The sequence below is a fragment of the Lynx canadensis genome, chromosome B4 (assembly GCF_007474595.2).
Source record: "Lynx canadensis isolate LIC74 chromosome B4, mLynCan4.pri.v2, whole genome shotgun sequence".
NCBI lineage: Eukaryota > Metazoa > Chordata > Mammalia > Carnivora > Felidae > Lynx > Lynx canadensis.
Window position 1 is genome coordinate 75,733,911 of NC_044309.1, and position 15,814 is coordinate 75,749,724.

General features: G+C 56.2%; 2 protein-coding genes across 2 annotated transcripts; one reads left to right on the top strand and one right to left on the bottom strand.

The window, feature by feature from the left end:
- The first annotated feature begins 332 nt into the window (after nt 1-332).
- LOC115518933 (trophinin associated protein) lies at nt 333-6,728 on the top strand. Its single transcript, XM_030322526.1, has 15 exons — nt 333-410; nt 663-817; nt 922-1,105; nt 1,620-1,777; nt 1,867-2,004; nt 2,193-2,275; nt 2,777-2,829; nt 3,316-3,428; nt 4,312-4,428; nt 4,536-4,619; nt 4,729-4,788; nt 5,044-5,178; nt 5,331-5,964; nt 6,227-6,420; nt 6,599-6,728. The coding sequence occupies exons 2-15, from the start codon at nt 674-676 to the stop codon at nt 6,644-6,646; spliced, it is 2,145 nt and encodes a 714-aa protein (XP_030178386.1). The 5' UTR covers nt 333-410; nt 663-673; the 3' UTR covers nt 6,647-6,728.
- A 1,653-nt stretch (nt 6,729-8,381) lies between these two features.
- C1QL4 (complement C1q like 4) lies at nt 8,382-11,334 on the bottom strand. Its single transcript, XM_030322363.1, has 2 exons — nt 10,798-11,334; nt 8,382-8,654 (listed from the first exon to the last, which is right to left on the bottom strand). The coding sequence occupies exons 1-2, from the start codon at nt 11,332-11,334 to the stop codon at nt 8,475-8,477; spliced, it is 717 nt and encodes a 238-aa protein (XP_030178223.1). The 3' UTR covers nt 8,382-8,474.
- Between the last annotated feature and the right edge of the window lie 4,480 nt (nt 11,335-15,814).

A 15,814-nucleotide genomic window follows, 5' to 3' on the forward strand; every position in this document is an offset into this window, starting at 1 on the left:
CTCCCGCAAAGCCCCGAGAACCGTACTTGTCACAGCAGTCCCGAGATATCGCGAGAGTTCGCAGTGCCCGTTGCAGCCCCGACTTGGAGTGCCACGCCTTCCCCGGCCTCAGAACGCCCTCCTCCTTTCTCTTATCCCGCCTCCCATCCTGCGCTCCGCTCTCGGATTGGCTGACTGAGTCGGGTCAGCTTTTTTCCAGGCCAGAAAGCGGCTCGACAGCTAGTCCTTCTTCTGGCCCCGCCTCCGAAGCCTGTGGATTGGACTGCTCAGCCAGGTGTCACGCGCCTCCGCGGGAGCGCAGAAGAGCCAATCAGGCGCTCGGCGTATTTTACAAACTGGGGAAGGAGCGCCGTAGAAGCCAGAGTCAGGAAAAAGCGGAGGCAGTGTGAGTGAGCCAGAGTGGTTCCGAGGTGGGTGCGGCATGGAGATCTTGGACGGAATGGGGACTGCGGGGCTCATAGGGAGGAGAGGCAGCTCCGGGTCCTGGGGTGAAAGAGTAGGCTCGGGATGTCTGGAGGTGGCACCCAGAACAGTGGCCTTGGAAGCATCGGTCTTCAGGGCTCATGGGTTTGGGAGGAGGTGGGAGCTTCAGGAATGTCAGAACTGATGCGCCGAACTGGCTGACTGACCTTTGATCCCAGATCCTTTCCTCCCCATCTCAGTTGTAGCCGTCATGACCACCCTCCAAGCCACAAAGGAACCTCTCCTCAGGGGTGTATCTCCTACTCCTAGCAAGATTCCCGTACGTTCTCAGAGACGCCAGCCTCTCCCTACAGTCAAACCCCACGTCCTGGACCAGGAGAACCAAGATCCAAAGGTAAGAAGGGCCTGGTGGGTGAAGACAGTAGCTACGAGGAGGCAGCACATACCAGCAATGCACTCCGAAGCTGAACCCCAGCTTTTTGTCCCCCTCTCCCTTAGAGACTGGTGCAGAAGCTCAGTATTCAACGCCCCGTCGACTCAGCCGGCCCCACGCCAAAAGTCACACATCAAACGGAGAAATCAGAAAGATCACTGGAGAGCACTCAGCTCCGGAACCCCTTGGAGGAACTGAGGCCTAGCCCTGGGGGACAAAATGTGGGGCCTAGGCCCCCTCCCCAGACAGGTACCTGTTGTAGGATTGAAAACACAGTCTCCTTGTGTGGAGGTGGGGGAACGGCCTTTGTGAACTTTCCACTACCCTGATCTGCTTACTGTAAGAGTCTTGGAACCTGCTCCTGGAAAACTCTCTACTCTTAGAAGCCCTCTCCTTCTTTCAGCAAAAGGTCATCTCTTCTAAAGCCTTTTCCAGCTTCCTCAGTCACAACCAATTGCTCTGTGTTCTCGTACTTTGTAGTACTTCTTTTATAACATGTCCATACTTTGGCTTGAGTCTGTTACCTCTCTGTAGTTTGATGGTAACTTCTGGAGGATGGAGGCTGGGCTTTCTCATTCGTCTCTGAGCTCCAGTGCCTAGAATAGTATCTTACATAAAGTAAAGTTCTATGAATTTTGCTGAACTGAGTTCAATAATATGAGTCTCTTCAGCTCCCTCTTGTACCTCTAGGTAACTACACTCGGGTCCGTGGCCCCTTAGCCTTCCTCCTTCTGGTTCCTTTTCACTTTTCCTTCTCTTGCAGAGGCTCCAGGGACCGTAGAGTTTGTGGCTGACCCTGCAGCCCTGGCCACCATCCTGTCAGGTGAGGGGGTGAAGAGCTGTCGCCTGGGGCGCCAGCCCAGTCTGGCTCAGAGAGTACTGGTTCGAGGGAGCCAGGGAGGCACCATCCGTAGAGGCCAGGTAATAAGACAGGATATGAGAAAATCAGGCTGGTGTGGACTGAGGACGGACTCCTGAGCCTGTGCTGACAGCCTCTTTTGTGGTCTCAGGGTGCCCGGGCCTCTGCATATTTAGCCCCTAGAACTCCCACCCACCGACTGGACCCTGCCAGGGCTTCCTGCTTCTCGAGGCTGGAGGGACCAGGACCCCGCGGCAGGACCTTGTGTCCCCAGAGGCTAGAGGCTCTGGTGAGTGCCCTTGAGGGGCTGATACTCAGTGCTTCTGGGAGCTCTTTCCTGGGACAAAGCTGAGCTTTAGGAGAGAAGATACCTCATGATGAACCAGAGGGTTGTGGAGGCTGATGGGGCTTGGTGGAGGCTTGAAGTTTTGAGGTCCACCTCTGACCCTGTTTTTTTCTCTTTCTCCCATGGGTCAGATTCCACCTTCAGGACGTTCCTTTCACCCCTCTGCGCACCCCAGTTTCCAGGAGCTAAGAAGAGGGACAGGTGGCAGCAGCCGGTGAGGAAGAAAGGATCATTTAGAAAAGAATGATCCAATGTCTGATACAGGGGTCCCTCAGAGCTAGCGTCTTCCAGTAGCTTTAGGACTTCCCACCAACCCAGAAGGGAAGAGGGAAACTTGTGGCTGCTTAGGGTGAACCCTTGGAATAGGGTTTAGCCTCCATAGCCAGGCTTTAGTATGACACGAGTTTTTTTTTGGGTGGTGGGGGAAGAAGGAACAGAAATGAGAAATGCTATATCTCTTTTGCTTAGTGGCTACAGCATAGATGATGGCAATAAATGGAATTTGGGGTTGATTCAGCATTTACTAATTGTGTAAGCTTGCCCTAACCACCAAGCTTCAGTTTTTTTTTAATCGGTCAAATATGGATAATGTTTGTATCATTAGAGGTGGTTGTGCGAAGAATTAAATGAGATGATGTTTGTAAAGCACTTAGCAAAGTGCCCAGCTCATACTTGGTACTCAGTGACTGCTAGCTGCTGTCCTTATTGTCATCAGGACTTCAGTGAGCCAGACCTCAGGATTACTCCTAGAGACCTCAGTTCAGCCTGGTGAGTTTGTGTGGCCATGGGGAGAAAACAGGGGCAGACGGGCTGTGTGCAATCGGGAGCAAGACGGGAGAAAGTTCAGCAGGTCAGGGTGGGGGGTGGTGGAGAGAGGGGAAGGCCACATCAGAAGGAACCAGAAAGGAAGGGACCTTGATATGCTAGAGGTTGCCCAGTTGCCCTTGGGTAAAAGGAGGTGGTCCCCACTTCAGCCCTCTCTCTGCCACATCCTATGAGATTTACCTTCCACTCACTATTCTGTCCTCAGCCCTAAGAGCCATCATCACACCCCTAGCCCACTCAGGGTGTTCAGATTAATAAGTGATTACTGAGATAGTGCTGGGCTCCAAGGGGGTGCTGGATGCCTCCCCACCTCTGATGGTACAGTGGGGGCTGTCCAAACCCGCACACCCTCTTTGGAGGTTGCAAAACCCTATGCGAGACATCGGTGTCTGTTCTAGACACTACAGCAAATTTCCTGTCTCCTCATAGCTCCCTCTCTCCCTGAAGGAGAACATGAAGTTGTTACTCACTCTGATGAAGGAGGAGGGGGCCCCCTAGGTCTGGCCCAGCGGGTACCATTAAGAGAGATAACCCACACCAGGGTGAGATGGGTCCCTTCTGGGATGGGGAGAGGCGGGGGAGATGTTTGGGGGAATTCTCTGGCAGCAGCCAGCCCTGAGGATTGTGGGTGGGCCTCGGGATGCTAGCTGAGTCTGTGTTTGCCCCGTGGGCCCAAGGCCTCTCCAGAGGGGGACTAGCCTCTGTTTACCAGGTGTCAGGAGCTTGGGGCTGAGAGGTCACAGTCCGGTATATATTTGTGACACCATCAGATCAGTGCTGAGAATGAGACAGACCTGACATTCATTCACTCCACAGTACTCTAGGTTCTGGATACACAGTAGTCAATAAGTTTATATTCTAGAAGGGGGAGACAAAAAATAGACCCATATGTAAAATATGTAACATGTCAGGCGGTGGTGATAAGGTTAAAAAAAAAAAAAAAGCGGGCACTGAAGGGGTTGTGGATGTAGGGGAGGAGGGTATGGCAATTTCAAATAGATTGGTCTGGGCAATCACATTGAGAAGATGAAATTTTAGTGAAGACCGAAAGGAGCTGGGGGAGTGAACCATGCACATATCTGGGAGAAGGATGTTCCAGGCCAGAAGAACCACAGATGCAAAGGCCCTGAAGAGGGAAGGTGCCTCGTGTGTTTAAGAGGACTCCAGCCAGGCAGAAGCAGAGTAAGGAGGATGACAGGAAGTGAGGTTAGGGTGATGGCAAGATTCCATCGGGTAAGGATTTATAAACCAGTGTGAGGCCTTGGCTTTTGCTTGGATTGAGTGGAAAGCCATGGAGAGGGGTGATGAACAAGGGAGAGACAGGATTTGATTAGGTCTTAATAGAATAGTACTTGCTGCTGTAATGAGAAGACATAGGAATGCAAAGGGGGAGTGATCCCTCTTCCACCTCATTCCTCCCCACAGGACGGCCGTGCCTCCCACCTGATACCCTCCCCTGGCCGTGTGGTGCCACCTTCCATCGCCCATCCGTCACCCTTTGGACAGGCTCAGCGTGTACCCTCGCCTCGCACCTCAGCTCCAGTTTGTATCCACAACTCCTGGGGGCTGGGCGAGGGCAGAACAACCTGGCTGGGATCCCTGCTCAGTCTAGGTTTTGTTCCTGCTTAACCATTCTCCTCTCTCCCCAGACCTCGTATTCAGTTTTGCGGCGTCTTGCCGTTCGCCCCAAAACCCAGTTCACACCCATCCTGTCGGCCCCCAGAGTTCAGCAGGTAAGGGAGAGCGGAGAGAGTGGGGGCGGGTAGCTGGCATAGGCCAGGGCAGGGGAGGAAGGGAATGGATGGGTACAGAGAGAGCTATGATGTCTCACTTCTGTCTCAGGCCCAGTGTTTGAGTGGCCTCTCCCCTCAGTCTTGCCCTGAAGACCCTGCCCTGCCCTGGGTAAGTATCTGAAGGCTTTCCATGCTGAGATCCTGCTCTGTGTCCTGTTGGCCTGAGCCCAGCAGTTTCAGGCACGTGGGCTCTCTGGAAAAGCTACCACCTCTCCAACTCTCCCTGCTCCTCTGCTGCCCCTCCTAATCTCTGTTTAGGGCCTCTCAACTAACCTGATTCCTTCTTTGTGGACCCCTTTGTGGAACCTGGTCTTCCTGCCCCAGCCTGGCTTCCTCACACAGCCCCTCTCCTCCCCTGTGGCAGGAGCAGATTGCAATCCGGTTATTTGACCAGGAGAGCTGCGTGAGTTTGCATGAGGGTCCTGGGAAACCCGCCGTGGCAGCTCCTCATGGACCCCACCCTGGCACAACCCCCAAGCTCCAGGAGCTGAAGATGCAGGTGGGTCTGTGGGCAATAGCTTTGATGCCTGATTGGCCATGACACAGCAGGGAAGGGGATGCAGGAGAGGGAAGTATGGGAACAGGACAGTGTGGGTGGAGACTTGAACCCACACACTGACATCACCCTGGGTACTCTTCTCCCACTCACAGCGCATCAGTATCCTGCAGCAGCTGTTGCGACAGGAGGTAGAAGGGCTCACAGGGGGCAAGTGTGTCCCCCTGAATGGAGGCTCCTCTCTGGATATGGTTGAACTTCAGCCCCTGCTGGCTGAGATGTCTAGAACTCTCAATGCCCCAGAGAAGAATTCAGGGGACTTACACCCTCCCGGACTGTTACAGAACCCTGGGCTACCAAAGCCCTGCCTCCCAGAGGAGTGTGGGGAACCACAGCCCTGCCCAGGAACAAAGCTGGAGATAGCTCAGCCCTGCCCTGCAACAGAGCCAGGGCCCCCAGAGTCCAGCCATAGCAGGGAGCCTGGGATACCAGAATCCCCTGTCCAGGAACAGCCTGAGGTATCAGAGCCCTGCCCTCCAGTAGAGCCTGGACCCCTTCAGGCAGACTCCCACGGGCAGACTGGACTCCTAGAGCCCTCCCCTAGGATAGAGCCTGGGGCATCAGAGGCCTGCTTCCTGGAACCTAGAAGTCCAGAGTCCAGCCCACGGCCCTGCTGCAGTCCGTGGGCGCCAGCCACCACCAACCTGATCTTCTCCTCCCAACGCCCACTCTGTGCCAGCCCCCCTATTCACTCACTCCGGTCACTGAGGCCCCCAACAGGCCAGGCAGGTAAGGAGTTGGCTGGAAGGGCTTGTGAACAAAGGAGGTCCTCATCTCTTACTGGGAGCGGGCCCCCACCTTGCACCAGCTGGTCCCATTGCTTGCATTTCCCCACCTACCCTGCCCCAGCCTGGTGCTCTTTTGGGAAGAAGGGAAGAGTTGCGCCTCGAGCTGTGTGCTGCTCTTGGCCCTTGGTGGGGGAGTGGGGAAGCGCTGGATATGACGGGAGTTTAGAGCCTGCCCTCAAGTCTCTGTGGCCCTCGGCCCTCAGGCCCCAGCAACCTGGCCCCTCGAACCCTGGCTCTGAGGCAGCGCCTCAAAGCATGTTTGACTGCCATCCACTGCTTCCACGAGGCCCGCCTGGATGATGAATGTGCCTTCTACACCAGCCGAGCCCCACCCTCAGGCCCCACCCGGGTCTGCACCAACCCTGTGGCCACATTACTTGAATGGCAGGATGCCCTGGTGAGCCTCCCATTCACAGCCAAGCTGTGCCTGCACAGCAAGCCTGTGGAAAGTAGGGTGGTGTGGGGAGAGGGAAGGCAGGGGGGCGGGGAAGCCTCTGCTTCTTTACAGTGGTCAGTGGGGAATGGTTGGCTACAGTTCAAGGATGGCTGGGCTGTGACAAGGTCTCTCTCTCCAGTGTTTTATTCCAGTTGGTTCTGCTGCCCCACAGGACTCTCTACCATGATGCGTCCACATCCTGTCCTGCCATGCGCCTTCCTTTTAGCCCTTATTTATTATCCTTCAATAAAGTTTCTTTTTTTATTTTATTTTTTTAATGTTTTATTCTTGAGAGAAAGAGAGACAGCATGAGTGAGGGAGGGGCACAGCGAGAGAGGGACACAGAATCCGAAGCAGACTCCAGGCTCTGAGCTGTCAGCACAGAACCCGACGCGGGGCTCGAACTCACGAGCCGTGAGATCATGACCTGAGCCGAAGTCGGACGTTCAACCGACTGAGCCACCCAGGTGCCCCTTTTTTTATTTTAAATGTTCATTTACTTATTTTGAGAGAGAGCAGAGAAGGGGCGGAGAGAGAGAGAGAAAATCCCAAGCAGACCCAGGGCTTTCAGCTCAGAGCCTGACTCGGGGGCCTTCCACAAACCTGAGAGATCATGACCTGAGCCAAAACCACGGGTCAGACGCTCAACCAACTGAGCCACCCAGGCGCCTCAATAAAGTTTCTAAAGTGTCCAAATGTCTGTTTCCCTCCCGGCTGACCTAGGCCAGCTACGACTGTTGCTTTCCAATTGCCCACACGGTGGCAGTGTCCTCCAGCTTAGAGGCAGGCTCTGGGCTCCCCCAGGCTCCCTCACCTAAGAGCTATCCTAAAGGCAGACTGCTCCTGCCCATCCCCACCCCTCAGCAAGCTCTATGAGTGTGTGTGTGTGTGTGTGTGTGTGTGTGGTGGTAGGGACCAGAGGGGGGGGGGGCAAATGTGGGCCTTTGGGGACCTGTTCTTTTTGCTTCTTGAGATCAATGCCACTCCTAGGAGCCATCAGCAACTCCCCAACTCCTAGCGCTCCTCTTATAAGTCTACCTGCATCAGGCCGAAAGCAGAAGGACCAGATCCATATCTCTGGAATCCTCCCTTGTTAGTGTCATTCTGGCTGGTGTCTCCCTACAGTACAAGGTCTCCAAGCTCTCCTGAAGCTGATACTCCTCCCTTCCCATATCCGAGCAGAAGAAGCCCTCCTCTTTTCCACCAGAGACAGACCTTGCCAGGAATAAGTAAACCTTTACCTCTGGCAGAGAGTGGTAGGGCGAGAGTCCTTGAAAGGAGTGAGGGAAAGGGTCAGCCATTTTTCCCCACACTGTGCACCAAGTTAAGAGGCACACACATTCTCCAACTTTGCTTTATTGGAAGAGGCAACAGCAGCTGTAGCCCCAGGGCCTAGGTGGAATGGGGGTGAAATGGGGACTGTACAGAATGAGTTTTAAATGCTAGGAAAGAATTCACTCCTTCCTCCAGTTCACAGGAAGGCTGCCAAGACCGGTGCCTGGAGCCTGAAAATGGGGATGAGGGAAGGAGAGAAAGTTGTGACAGAGGACGAGCCTGACCCCTCCAAACGTTTCCTGTCCTCCCACCTAGATGGGCTCCTGTTTCTGCTCTCCATCCCCGCACACACACCACCACCACCAAATGCCGGGGCTTCCTTTCTGCTTGCAGCTCCGGGTGGTGAAGCTGTTCCCCAGCTCCTAGCAGAAGAGAGGGCCCGACCTCCGCCCCTCTCGGATCAGCTTTGACAGGCGCGCACTGCGAAGCCGGCGGTCCCTTCCCGAGCCGCTCTGATCCTCCTTAGCCCGGCTTCCTCCTCTCCCCGGCCACTTAGACCTCGGAGCGTCCCCGGAGCGCCAAGAGTCCGCCCAGCACGGCCGCCTCCGGGAGCGGGAGGGTCTGCCCCACCGCCAGGCTCTCGAAGGATAGGATGGCGCCTTGGGTGGGACCGGCTGAAGGTGGGTGAGGCGGGGAGCGGAGGCGAAGGGCGAGCGGGGGCGCGGGGGATGGGGCCCTGCTCAATCCGGGTAGATGATGAAGCCAGAGAAGGTGCTGTACTTGTTGGTGTTACCGCCGTGCACCTTCCCGCCGTCCAGCTTGATGAAGACTTCGTCGCCCACATCCAGGTGCAGGATGACGCTGTTGCTGGCGTAGTCGTAGTTCTGGTCCGCGTCCTGAGCAATGGCGCTGGCCCGGACCTAGCGGGGGAGAACAGAACAACCCACTCACGCCCCGTGCGGAGCTGAGGGTGGAGAGAAGCGTCGGGCGGAGTAGGCGCAGCTGGGCCTGTGAAGGCGGCGCGAGGGTAGCAGGCTGCAGGGGCTGGGGAGGACAAGGAGGAGGCAGGAGATCGCTGAGCTTCCCAGGCACTGCCATTTACCAGCTGTGCGACTCGGCCAAATTTCACGCCTGCTCTGGTCGTCAACGTGAATTATAAGATGGGAGGTAATAATAGAGCCTACCTCATAAGGTTATTAGGATTAAGTGAGTTACTACGTGTGAAGTGTGTTAGAATAGTACTTAGCACCTAGATAGCGCTATATAGGGTTTGCTATTATTTAAACAATAAAATTAGGCTGTAGGATAATTTCTAACATTCTGAACCTGCTCTGACCTCCTAAACTTGGATTCCCTCCCCTCAGTGATAGGGCACAGGTGTGTCTGTATGTATGCAAGCAAGGGTGCGGGCCATGGGAAGGTGCAATGATGCATTCTCGCCTCTGGGTGCCCTTTCCCCTTCTGGCCCCCACCGGCGCCATGACATGGGGGGTCACCTTCTGCCCCAACAGGTAACCCCTCCTTCCCTCTGGCCTCGCTGCTGGTCGCCTCCGGCGCCCAGCCCCTTCCCCAGCCCCCCTCTTCCCGTCCCGCGGGGGCTGGTTATTAACTCATTAATTATTCATCATTATTCTAATCACTATTTACCGTCCCCAGGGCCGCAGCGCCCGCGCCACAGAATACAGAGTGGGAGCCGCGGGCCCCCGCTCCCTCAGAAACCGGCACACTCTAGATAGACACTTGCCCCCTCCAACTGCTCACCGACACCCTGCATAGACCACACACACCTACTCAGTGCCACATGCACATAGACGCTGCTCTATTTTCACACCTTGGCACCCTGCACCCACAGAACCTCACATCACGCACACACGCTCTCGCTCCCTTACACACATACAGCCCTCACTCCCATACAGACACACATACACACTCTCTTTTCTTGGGTTCCTGGGGTGACCCTGCTGGGAGGAGACCCCAATGCAGTGCCTGCTAGTCCTGGAGCTGGAGGGTGCGGCAGCCGGCAGCCGTAGCAGGACCTGGGTTCGGACACCAAGACCAGCAGGCCTGATGCACCACGGTCAACACCACCCCATGGTGCGGGGCATTCGGAGGTCACCGCTCAGCCCCAGTCTTACCTCCTGCGATTTGTGGGGCCCAGGCACCTCCCCAACCCCCACCCCTGCGGCTTCTCATTCCCTCTGTGTGTGTCCCGGCCCTCCAGCTGAGTCCTTGGAGCTATTCTCCCAAGCCAAGGTGGCAGTGACCCCGACTCTGACCACAGGGGCAGGGAGTAGCAGAACCTGGAGGCCAAAGGTTGCCAGGGAAGATGTGGGACCTACAGAACCAGGCCCAGGGCCAAAGCTTCTGCTTGATCTGCCCTTTGCCTCTTCCCCCTCCAAATCCCTTCTGTCATGCCGCCTGGCTGGCCCCTGAGCTGCCACATCATTTCCACCTCTGCCTACTGACTCAGTATTAGTATTAGGGTAAGGCCAGCTGTAGAATTGGTCCCAGGCCCTGGGCGAATGCGTTCTTTTTTATGTTCTACTCAAAAATCCAAGCTAAATGCCCCCACATGAGAACAGCTGCTGACAGCCCATGGCCAGAGATCCGGATTCCATTCTAATTTGAAGGAGCCAGACTCCAGGTAACTCGACCATGGTGAGGCTGAGAAACCCAAAAGCCAGAAGACCTGTCTCAGGAGAGAGGGTGACCAAAGACAGGATAACTGGCAGGGAAAGACACTAAACAAGTTTGGTGTAGGGTTGCCTATATAGTTAGAGTGTGAAATAGCAGCTGTAGAGACATTAAGCTTTGTGTCCCGAGTTCTGATTCTGACACCATTCCTAATGCTCGTTGAGACCCTGGGCAGGTCATTTCCTTTGTTTGGCCGCTAATTCCTCTTTGGCTAGATGAAAGGATTCATAAGTTCTTGGCAGCCCTGCGTTTCTAGACTCAATGACGTTGTTGGGAGAGGGGTTTGAATGCAGCCCTCCAATGTAATGAGTGCAGGGAGATCTAGAAAGCTACCCTGTCGCCTCTGGGCCTGGGGTGGGGGCATCTCACCTGTCCATTCTTCATCAGGTCGGCCCACATGCTGGTGCCGTCACCGCCGCGCATGAGCACATGGTAAGCGAAGAAGTAGACACCTGGCATGGGGCAGGTGAACTTGCCGCTGGCCGCCTCGTAAGCGTTTCCCACGTTGGTCACCACGTCGTCGAAGCGCAGCACCTCATAACCTTCGTGTGGCCGCCGCAGACCCGCGTAGAAGGCAATGCGAGGCACGTAGCCGGCAGGGGGCGCCACCCCGCCAGGGCCTGGGCCGGGAGGACCTGGTGGACCTGGCCTGCCCGGCTCTCCTGGAGGCCCTCTGGGACCTGGGGGTCCCGGTGGCCCTCGCAGACCTGCCTTCCCGCGCCTGCCCACCTCTCCCTTGGCGCCGGGAGGGAAGGGGGGCACAGAGGAGGGCGCGCCGTCGGGTCCAGGGCCTCGAGGCCCGTGTGGGTCGCACACCATGCGGCAGCGACCCAGCATCTCATAGTGCGCCGGCCCGCGGGAGCTGTGCACCAGCAGCGGAATGGCCACCAGCAGCAGCAGCACCATGGCCACCCCGACGGCCGCGCCCGCCACCCGCTTGCGGCGGCTCAGCCGCGACGCGGCCAGGGCCAGCAGATCCTCCTCACTCTTTGGCGCAATGGCGGCGGAGGCCCGGGGCTCTCCGCGGGCCCCGGAGGCGGTGGCCGGGCTCGGGCTTGGGTCGGGACCCCCCCGACGGCTGCGCCCGGCCCCCCCGCCCCTGCGGGCTCCCGCCTCAGCGGTGCCGTTCCCCAAACCTTCCGTCAAGGCGGAGGTTCCCCCCCCACCCGCCCCGTAAGTTGGGCCAGGGGCCTCCCGACGGTTCAAAACCCGCGGTCCTCTATTACCCTCCTGTGCAGCCTAACGTCCCCGGGCGCCTGAAATCAGCGGCTTCTCGGACGGCTGGTTTCTTACAGATCTAGGATGCCTGCTTTCCGGACAGCTGCCTTCTCAAGGATGGCGGCGCCTAGGTCCCCGGCTACCCAGACGGATCGCTCCTGGCCGGAGCAGGGGACCACTCTCCGCTCTCTGGACGTCCCGGGCTCTGCGCTGCGGGTGGCGCCCACCGGACGCGACCTCCGTGGAGGTTTGCGCTCTGGTTCTTGGAGAGCACTGACGCGCCTCTCTACCCCAGCCACGGCCCCAGACCCTGCTAGAGCCTGGCCCCGCGTTTCTCCCCAGCTAGAGCTCTCCCTCTCTGCGTCCCTAACCTTCCTCCCCTCCCTCCCGGGGCGGCAGTGCGGGTGGTGTGAGCCGCTGCGCGGCGGGAGCCTCTATAAGCGGCCCGGGGCGGAGCGACCCCTGGCGCCCAGAGTGGGAAGCGCGGGGGCGGGGCAGGCAAAGGCCCCCACCCGCGTCCCCCCAGCTTCTCGGTGCCTGCCTGGTTCTGAGCGGATTCTGCAGGGGTTCGCTGCCCCCACCCTATCCTTACTTTCACCGCACCCAGAGTTCGGTATTCCTGGATTCCAGAGGAAGCCAGAAATAGATATGGGATAAAAAAGGGGTCTATATACACGCAGAAAAAAAGACAGAGGTGGATTCCAGAGCTAAAAAGCGCCCTCCACCAAAAGAAAAGAAAAGCCCACAAACATACAAGAAGGGTGAATAAAAGAAATTCGCCACCCCACGCCCCTCAGTGCCCGTGACCCAATAACATTTGGTAAAGGGTTCAATGAGTACACGTTGGCCTGAACTGGAAAAGGCAAATTTCCAGCCACCTCCACCCTCGACCCCCAGTGTTGGTGGGTGGGGGTGGGGGGAGGGCAGAGCAGAGCAGAGGGTGAGGGAGAGAGAGAGAAAACAGATCAGTCTGGGGGAGTGAGCAGGAAACCGACAGGAAAGCAGAGAAGGAGCGACAGAGACATCAAAGAGACAGAAAGCCAGCTAGAGACGCAGAGACAGAGACAAAGCTTCGAAAAGAGACTAACTGACAGGCCCAGGAGGGGGAGAGGGGAGAGACAGAGATAGAGAGAGAGAGACAAGGGCTGAGACAGGTTGACAGATCGAGAGAGAAATGTAAATGGCGCGCTGCGGAGAGACACCCAGGTCCGTGTTCGGACTCCAATGTGACATATCAACTGTGGGGAAGATGCGGGGGCGGGGCGGTTTTTCCAACAGAGTGGTATGCTCTGGGTCTGTGCATTGTGACAGTATGCTGGCAAGTGCGGTCGGGCCATGGGACCCTGGTCTGGTGTGTTCCTGGGTGAGTGGGATTGTGGATTGTGTGTTGTCTTTGTGTGTGTGTGTGTATGAGGGCTGGTTGAAGGGAGGTTTCTGTATTTGGCTTCCTCTTAGTCTCTACATGTGGGACCCCACGAATGCCATCTCTCCTTAGGACTGAAGAGTAGAGAACCTGCTGGGGAGAAAGAGTCAGAAAGCAGCTATCGGCTCACTTGTCCTGCCCTGCCCAGCCCAGCCCAGCACCACCCCTGCCCTGGTCCCAGACCTTGTCCAGCCCCAGCATCTCTGCCTCTTTTCCCTTCCTAAAAGTCTGTGTTTTGATGGAAACCCAAAGAAGCTGGTCCCCACGTAGCAAATGTTTGAGGAAGGGATTTGAAGTTGGTGATGCAAATTAACACAACTAAAATGCAGATTAAATGCTGGGCGCCCTCCTGTGAAAGGTGACTGTTTCTGTCATTCCGAGTGACCAAGAGGGGTCCCAAGCTTTGATACATCCCTCTCTGTGAGGGGTCAGGGTCCATGAAAAAAGCCAGTGGCTTCATCCTTCTTTAGGGTTTGGCACCTCTGGGGGAAATTTCTTGCTCACAAGGGACTCCAGGGCCAGAAGTTTGGAAAAGGGGCAAAAGTGAGGATGTTTGGAGACCCTGGAGGTGTGCAGCTGCAAAGGACCTCTTATTGACTAGGATAGGCCGGGACTGTGATATATAGGAATAAGTTGTGAAAATGGAAGGCACAGGGCACACCAGGGCATGATTATTGGGCAAAAGATGATTCCCTCATCTCATTTTCCGTACCCCTTCCCTGCACCTCCCATCCCATAATGGTGCAGGAAGAAAGAGGTTGCTGAGGCTGGGCCAGTGTCGAGAGAGGCCCCTACATGCTTGAAAGGGTTGGGAGAGAAAGGATTGGCAGTCAGTGGGGGAGGGGCCTCCTCCTCCAACCATAAATACAAATTTTATTCAAGGTCTTTGTCGCCATTTGTCTTCCTCGGGGGGCTGAGGGCCATGTCGGCCCCGTGCATGTCTAATTCCGAAACTGCTCCCCCAGGCTGGATGATGGATGGATCAGAGAGGAGAGAGCAGGCCAGGGCTCACGCTGGCCTACCCTGCCTGATCTTCAGGCCCCTTCGTCCCCAGGTCCCGCCACCCTCTCCTTCCTCCTCCCTCCTCTCCTGCCCTCCCTCCACTGACCAGAAGCCCTCACTGCTCAGCCCCACTCCCCACCCCACTCTCCTACTCACCAAGGCCCTCTTTTTGAGCCCCTCACCTCAGCCCCTTTCAGGTCCCAGCCCTCTTCTCTCTGGAGCGTCCCTTCTCCTCCCGTCCCCAGCCCAGGCTGTGAGCTGCGGTGACCAGCAGGGCTGCAGGCGGCAGCGGGTCTGTGTGGTGGGGGGAGCAGGCTTGGCTCACAGGGAGCCGAGGGGCCAGCTCCATGAATTTATTCATGTTCTGTTGCTCTTTCCCCACGCTCTGGAATGAAGCTGCCAGCTCACCAGGTCCTTATTGCTTCCCCTGCAGCTGTCACATTCGGCCGAGGAGGGACCTGGGTAGGGTCAAGGCCGGCCGGTGCTCCGGGGGCCAGGAGCCAAGTGTCTGGGCTCAAGAGGAAATGCCAAGGCCCAGGCTGGGATCTGGGACAATTTATCCAGAGCTCCTCAGGCAGCCAAACTGGGAGGCCCCAAGAAGGTGGTGTGGTTGGGAGTGGGAAGTAGGCAGAGAAGGGTCTGCTACAGGACATAGCAAGGGCTGTGGAGGTGAGGATGAGTCTGATGGGGGAATGGGAGGAGAGAGGAGGCCTTTAAAGAGTCCCCTAGACTCCTCTATGTAAAAGCACAGCCCAGGAGCGCCTGCCTGGCTCAGTCGGTGGAGCATGTGACTCTTGATCTTGGGGCCATGAGTTCAAGCCCCACATTGGGCATAGAGCTTACTTCAAAATAAATAAAATAAAAGCACAGCCCAATCTGAATCTTACCTTAACCTCCATCCTTGACTCTGCACTAACCCTGATCCTAATCCCAAATTATACACTTGACTCCTCTTCAATCCTAAAATGAATCCTAACTCCATAACCTGAGCCTAAATGGAACACATCTCTTGTCTCTCTTGCCCTGGAACCCAGGGGTCTCCCAAGAATTTCCCCCAGAGCTTACAGCCAGGTGTGTGTCAGAGTTCTGAGGACCAGACTTTGGATTAGCATGTGATTAGCATATGATTTGCATGTGATATGTGCCTTCTACTCTGAGGAAGTTTTCGTGTTAAAATTTTATGAAGTCTAGTGGAAAGGTCCTGGCTCCTTGAAGGTTCTCTCTTTTTGTTCCTTCTCCCACACTCCTTGTCACTGACCCAGGCCCACTCAGGGGAAGAAGAAGAGTGAGGAGATGAGCAATAGGGGGCTCATGGGAGGAAAGATCCTAGCAGTGTGACCTGTCCCTGTCACTTGCAGTGTAACCTCCACAGGCCTCAGTTTCCTCGTTTGTAAGAGGAGAGGAACCAGCTGGCTGACGTCACATTAAGATCTAAGAAAGCACTTTTGTTTCCTTGCACTCTCTCCTTCCTCACTTTTCAGGGTAATTCATAGCGTGGCCCCCATCCCCTCACAAACATTCTGGCTTCCTGTTCCCACATCTAAGATTATGCAGAGCTGGAAGCAGCCTGGGTTGCCTGGTACCAGACGCCTGGTATGAAGAGAAAAGAACTTTGCACACCTGAGGGGACAGGGGATAACATGGAAAGGGAAATAATACTGTATTGTAGGGCTTTTATATGCAAGTTCTTACTACGTCCTCGAAGCACCCCTGAGTGGTGGATATATTTGTCTCCATTTTACA